Source organism: Anticarsia gemmatalis, chromosome 15, assembly GCF_050436995.1.
Source record: "Anticarsia gemmatalis isolate Benzon Research Colony breed Stoneville strain chromosome 15, ilAntGemm2 primary, whole genome shotgun sequence".
Classification (NCBI taxonomy): domain Eukaryota; kingdom Metazoa; phylum Arthropoda; class Insecta; order Lepidoptera; family Erebidae; genus Anticarsia; species Anticarsia gemmatalis.
The window spans coordinates 6,734,002-6,740,788 of NC_134759.1; the positions used below are offsets into that span (position 1 = coordinate 6,734,002).

The 6,787-nt window shown below is 34.8% G+C and overlaps 2 protein-coding genes across 2 annotated transcripts; one reads left to right on the forward strand and one right to left on the reverse strand.

The window, feature by feature from the left end:
• Positions 1–2,787: 2,787 nt before the first annotated feature.
• Positions 2,788–4,185, reverse strand: LOC142978750 (mitochondrial inner membrane protein OXA1L-like). The gene has a single exon (XM_076123304.1). It carries the CDS (start codon positions 4,054–4,056, stop codon positions 2,866–2,868), a length of 1,191 nt encoding a protein of 396 aa, XP_075979419.1. The 5' UTR covers positions 4,057–4,185; the 3' UTR covers positions 2,788–2,865.
• A 243-nt stretch (positions 4,186–4,428) lies between these two features.
• On the forward strand, positions 4,429–6,487 carry LOC142978749 (U3 small nucleolar RNA-associated protein 15 homolog). The gene is made up of 4 exons (XM_076123303.1): positions 4,429–4,660; positions 4,741–4,839; positions 5,009–5,191; positions 5,285–6,487. Exons 1-4 carry the CDS (start codon positions 4,559–4,561, stop codon positions 6,467–6,469), a joined length of 1,569 nt encoding a protein of 522 aa, XP_075979418.1. The 5' UTR covers positions 4,429–4,558; the 3' UTR covers positions 6,470–6,487.
• Positions 6,488–6,787: the final 300 nt, after the last annotated feature.

Here is a 6,787-nt window from a genome sequence, read left to right on the forward strand (position 1 = left end):
TAGACAGAGAAGACGTAACAAGTTAATTATTTGAGTGTATCTTTAGATAGATACTAGGAAGAAAAGGTAAATAAATAAATAAATATTGTGGGACAATTCACACACGGTAGTCTCATTCCAAACTAAGCATAAGCTTGTACTACGGTAACTAGATAACTGATAAACATACTTATATACTTCTAAATACATACTTATGTAGATAAATTAACAACCAGACTCAGAACAAATACTCATTGCTCATCAAACAAATATTTGTCCCGGGTGGGATTCGAACCCGCACACGTTAAAGAGGGAAAAGACTTTGGTTTGGTTGGTTAAAACTGACGTCTATATCAATATCTATGAAAAAGTGCTGACCGATAACCAGAAATATCTAGATTAAAGCGTAGGTAAGCGTGATTCCCTAAAGAAAGCGTCACTCACCACGGGTGTTCCATATATCAGTAGGATTGTAATATTCTTTTGTTCCAGATTTACCTTATAAATCTTCAGCAGAAACAAACGCTGTCCGAACGAATTTATCTTTGAGTGTTTTACGTTACCTACATTATTCTTATTCCTGGATAGGAAACTCACTAGCTGCTCGCAAATGAATAGAATATAGTTAGGTACTTGCATTTTTTTGGTACTTTGTAAGTAGGTAGGTATGAACTTTGTTGTTAATAGATTACTAGGTAATAAATGAGTAGAGTAACAACATTTTGTTTAAAAAACTTGGACGGAAATCGAGGCATCGAACAAAATAAATAATTATATTTTTGGTTCATGTATCTGCAGAGAAACAAACATCTTCCTACCTTCTGCTACTTTAACCTACTCTACAGTAAATATCAACAATATCGCAACCCACAATAAATTGCCTATCTACTAACGAGCAAAGTTTCACCGTCGTTGATTCTATCCAATGTTTTATTCTATTTCCTGAAATAACTGAATATATAGATAATACTAACTGTAACAAGACAAGTCTCCGCGACAAAGTTCCCGAGTGAGTCCACTTCAAAATTCGGAAGTTTCTACTTCAAAGGAGCTCTCCATTACTATTTAAGCACGGACTTTCTTCAACTATAAACGGTATTGCGTCTTGAAGATAGCGCCTTATATACTCACATTTAAGTATTTCAGTAATTCTCTGTAGATGATTTTGTTTTTTACTTTGATGGAAAGCGAAGAAGTACTTTGATATAAAGAACTACGCAGATCAGATACACACAGACTGCTTATACGTAAGCGTGGCAACGAATTTTCGTTAAACTGTAACAATTATTTTATAATATGAATACTTAATGAATATGCTCACTCTACTTCATTATCCTATTCCAGGTGTAAGATAACATGTTTCAAGCGTTATGAATTTGAATGGCAAAACAAAACATAAGAAGCGACACGTGCAAGCTATAAAAAATAACGATGTAAAATCATAATATAATCAGGAAACGTATAACAAATAAAAGCCATTATTCCTTTTTATTCGTATATTCTCTTAAAAGGAGATCCCATTATTTGCTTGTAACATAATGGTAATGGCCAATTTATGCGAACAACTTTACGACATAGTTTTGCGGTACCATATTTTATAAGGAGCCCTGAACTTCCATTATTTTTGATTGTGAAATAATATCTAATCTTCGCAGCCATTGGAAATAGCGAGATAAATTGTTAGATAGATACTAAATAATCAAACAATTTATTGTAAGTGATTACTTAATGGATAAACCAGTAGGCTCGCTCCATAGGAAATTGCTTATTTCTAGTCATTGTGACCGTGATCCACGCATTTTCCGGGAATATTCGCTCTCTGCGTCTTGTTCCAAAATTGTTATCGTATTTTCATCAATATTACGCATGTAGGCATCTAGTACCGTTCATAATAATCTAATGGACACGGCTTGATAGATGGAAGTAAAAAAATATTCTTGTAGGTATAGGCAGTTAATAAAGTTGTGCCTCTTCACACGGGCCGCTCTTGACATCTGTAATTGCGTCCTAAGCATTCAGCCTTTGAGCCTGTGCTTTGTTCAAACGCCAAATGGTTTCCCCTCTATATTATTATTTCCGTCGAAAACATTCTGACTGGGCTCAACGGACTGGCAATACAATACATATTTTTGGACAGTGTGTTTTTATATTTCAATATTCACATTTTCCTATTGTTGCTGCCCTAAATTGAACTGTCAGATTATTTTTTAACAAACCAACTTACCTAAATCTGACAGTAGGTACTTTTCGGGAATATAGGTACATATATTTAGCAGGTTTACAAATACTTATAGATTCAGGATTGTAAGCAGGTAAATTTTTATAAAAACATCGCGTCTCGCGAACTGAGACAAGAAAAAACAAAATGATTATTTTCGATCTAATTTCCTTCTACTTTATTATTCCTATCGAATATTGAGTATTTAATCATCAGTTTATCTATAACGTTATTTTCTTCAATAGATATTGCCGCTTAAAGCAACGCCATCTATGATTATACAATTGTACTAACAAGAATGATTGCATCATAAACTGCACAACATTTAGCAACTGATGGTGTAATTAATTAAAAGCCAGCATGAAAACGCTTATTCATTTTTTATGACGTTAATAACCTACTTATGCACAAGTTTGGAAATGCATATACAAGTTTTAATGTTAAAATCTGAGGATAATGGTGTAGTAGGTATGGTTAAAACTGTTATAACATGTACTTTCGGAAAAGTGAAAATTTGTGTCTATGCTATCAGTGAGAGTATACCAACACAACCAGTAACTTATAGATTTTAGTTAAAATAATTTACAACATTCTGTTTTAAATAATATTTATTAGATTATTATAAATCTACACTAAACAAATACAACTAACAATTATAATTAAAAAACTTATTTTTGTTTTGCTTGAACACTTGGTATCTTTGTTGGATCGAATTTGTATGTTTTTTGTAAGGGTCCTTTGCCAGCTTTTGTAAACATCATTTCGTCAACCCTTTGTCTTTCTGCCAGTTCCTTTGAGAGTTTGATATTTGTCCATGATTCTTTGGCTCCAGCCACAAAGCCCTTTTTCTTAATTGGCAAGGTGTCTGGTGAATGCTTGATTAATTTGTCAATCTTGAAGTAATCTCTTACAGCAGGCACTTTCAACACACCTACTTGTAAAAGGGATATGAAGTTACTTGAACACCAGTACACTAAAATTGCTCCTGGGAAGTTGATAGTGAATGGTATCATGACAATGGGGATCGCTCTTAGAAAGTATCTCATCATTTGCATGTTTTGTGCATCAAGTCGGCCACCATCTACACCAAGTTCTATCGTTGCCCACATAGTGGCACTAGTTATAAGTGGTAAGATGAAAAATTGATCAGGTACAGTTAAATCTAAAAACCAAGCCATACCTCCATATGACATACTCTCAACAGGACAATTTGCCATTCCTCTCAAGCCCATGAAGAATGAGATAAACAGAGGTGCTTGTGCTAAAGGAACCAACATATTTTTCAAGGGATTCAGCCCTTTTTCTTTCATAAATGCCATCATTTCTTGTGCATAGCGAGCCGCCTCAAGTTGATTGCCAGTCTGTCTCGCTTGTGACATTTTAAGCTGCAGTAACTGTATCTCTGGCAAATTGTTATTCATGCGCGCTGTATTTCGTTGGGACAAAATAACCAGTGGAAACATTGCTACACGAACTACAACTGTACCAATTAGGATAGCTCCCCACCATGGTATATCAAGGCTGACGTGTAGGAATTCCAGACAGTTCTGGACCATACCAACGGGGCTCCAACCTCCAAGTCCCAGACTGGCGAATGTAGGTTCTCCATTAGCGGCAAGTGATTGTACTGTGCCTGTCAAGTCTGAAATAGTAGCGGGATCCGGTACAGGCGGTGGTTCCGGTATGCTCTCAGCTAAAATAGCTGTTTTACCAGCATCTATTCCACCCGTTGATTGAAATCGCACAGTTCCTGCTGAAGAATATACGTAATATACTTTGGCTGATCTAACCTCAAACTTCTCGGAGAACAAATTTATTACGGCACTACGGCGGCCCTGACGGCTGAGTAATTTAAACATTTTTGCTTTTTTCCAACTACAAGTAATAATCGTAAAGATAAGTCAATGTTTAAATTTAATTTCGTATTTTGTTACGGCACATTTCTGACATTGATGTTACACCGTCGTTGTATAATCTGTGGTAGTTGGGGGAAAAGTAAATAATTAAACGCGTATGGTCCATGACATTACGTAATTTAGATTTTTTGCCTTGTATAATTAGCTACAAGAAAGTTTTTACAAAAGTTATTTACACTAGTATAATTGTCCTTACATTGCACATTATTTATTAGAACATCTCTGCACACTACACACAGAAATAAACGACACATTCCTAACGTGGCTAACAAAACGAAATTGTCCTCCCTAAAAATCTAGAGTCTATGATCAAAGAATTAGAGTTGAGGTTGCCAATGTCAAAAGTTTCAAAACAACGTGGGAATGTTATTGTGGAAGTTATAGCCTAGAATTTCTTAATTTGAGTGATGAACTAACATTTTTGTAGAGAAAAACAGTAAATAAGATGGCACACATATCTTACCCATTCAAGAAAACTAATAAAGCGGTTTACCAGAAACCGGCATCTGTTCTTACAGAAGATTGTATTTACTGGAAAAAACTAGGGGTAAGTTTGGTATATTAATATTAATTGTTGTGCAAACAATTGATTTATCATAAATTATAATTTGTACCTGTTTATTTCAGTTACCGGTCTTAGTAAAGGAGTTTGGAGCTATTGACTATTTGGATTTCAGTCCTGTAGAACCTCACTACTTTGCCGCAACATGTTCAGTCAGAGTCCAGGTAAGTTATTATAAGCAAAAAGCTATCATAAACATCCCTTTCTTTAATTTCAGTTATATATTCCCTCTGAGATTAATGAGAACAACATAAATTAAGAAGTTTCTCATATTAGAACACATGGTATTTTTAATACATATTTAATTTATTTATCTAACATCCTATTTTCCAGGTATATGACCCCATAACAAAAGTTGTTGCAAAAAACATTTCAAAATTTGTAGAAGCAGCTTATGGAGGGTGTTTCAGAGGTGATGGAAGGCTCTTAGTGGCTGGTAGCGAAGAAGCAGTGGTCAAACTGTTTGATGTCCAATCTAAAAATGTCCTCCGAGTCTTTACTGGCCATACTGGACCTGTAAGTACATTATATTTTCATAGAAAAAATTATGATATTATTATTTAAATAATTCTACTACTTATAACTCATAAACACTTTTTCTTATTTCAGGTTCATAGAACATTCTTCACAAAGGACCAAGTAAAGATCCTCAGTTACTCAGATGATAAATCTGTTAATCTATGGGACATCGCCACAGAAGAAAAACTTGCTACATTCTCTGAACACACTGACTATGTTAGAGCTGGAGCTGCAAGCCCTATCTCTCCTGACATCATCCTATCTGGCAGTTATGATCATACAGTCAAACTGTATGACTGTAGGTCCAATGAAACAGTTCTTACAGTAAACCATGGTAGCCCAGTAGAGTCAACACTCTTCCTACCTTCAGGAGGCATCTTCATAAGTGCAGGAGGAACTGAAATCAAAGTTTGGGATATTTTCAATGGAGGAAAGCTACTAGCAAATATCTCTCAACATCATAAAACCGTCACTACTCTCAGACTAGCTAGTAATAACAGCAGGCTCATGTCAGCTTCCTTAGATAGACATGTTAAAATCTATGATATATCTACTTTCAAAGTAGTACACAACATAGACTTCCCTAATGCAGTACTCAGTATGGCTATATCTAAGGATGATGACACTCTTGCAGTGGGCATGATTGATGGTATTATATCTATAAGAAAAAGAGAAAAGCCAGCCAAACTCGCAGATGAAAAACGAGGTCTATTTAAATTTGCTCCAGATCACATTCAATCTTCCATAATTGAAGAAGAAAAGAAGAAGGAAAAGATGAACAAAGGCCCAGAATATGACAAGTTTTTGAGGAAAATGGAGTTCACTAAAGCTCTTTCAGCCGTCTTAAAAACCTATGTTGCTACTAAGTTCCCAGAAAAAACTGCTGCATTGATACAAGAAATGTTGAGAAGAAAAGTTCTTCATGTTGCAATGGATGGTTTAAATGAAAAAGATATTGGAACACTCCTTAAATATTTTAAGAAGAATTTGGGAGAGAGTAGATTTTCTAGAGTAGTTATAGATGCAGCCAATATTTTCGTAGATGTGTTTGGAAGTCATATTAAAACGTTTTCGGAACTAAATCAGTGGTTATATACATCGTTGATGAAAGACATAGAAGAAGAAATCGAAGTATGCAAGAGAGTGAGTGAGTTAGAAGGTGCTATTAATCTATTAATGGCTGGAGCTCAAATTAGCAATAGTGACCCAATGGAATTGAATGACACTTTTGCGCCATCATCGAAAGCCCAAAGAGAAATTGTAATTGATGTTTAATAAATAATTTGTAACATAGTGTGCAATTTATTTATCCTACTAATGGTCATTCCTACAACAAAACCAGTTCAATATGTTAAGTATTTATTTATTCGATGTAAGCTAAACATCTTCAACTACAAGCAAGCTGCTGTATTGCTGACAGTACCTACACTAACACTACATCATACCAAACGTATCATATTGTTAAACAATTTTTATGAAAATATCTACCAAATATCGGAAATCATTTTTCATTGAACAGATTTCTTTAGTTGGCTGTTTGTTAGATTCCCTCGCTCAAGAAAATCTTGAAACCAGAGTGATTTTATGAAGTAA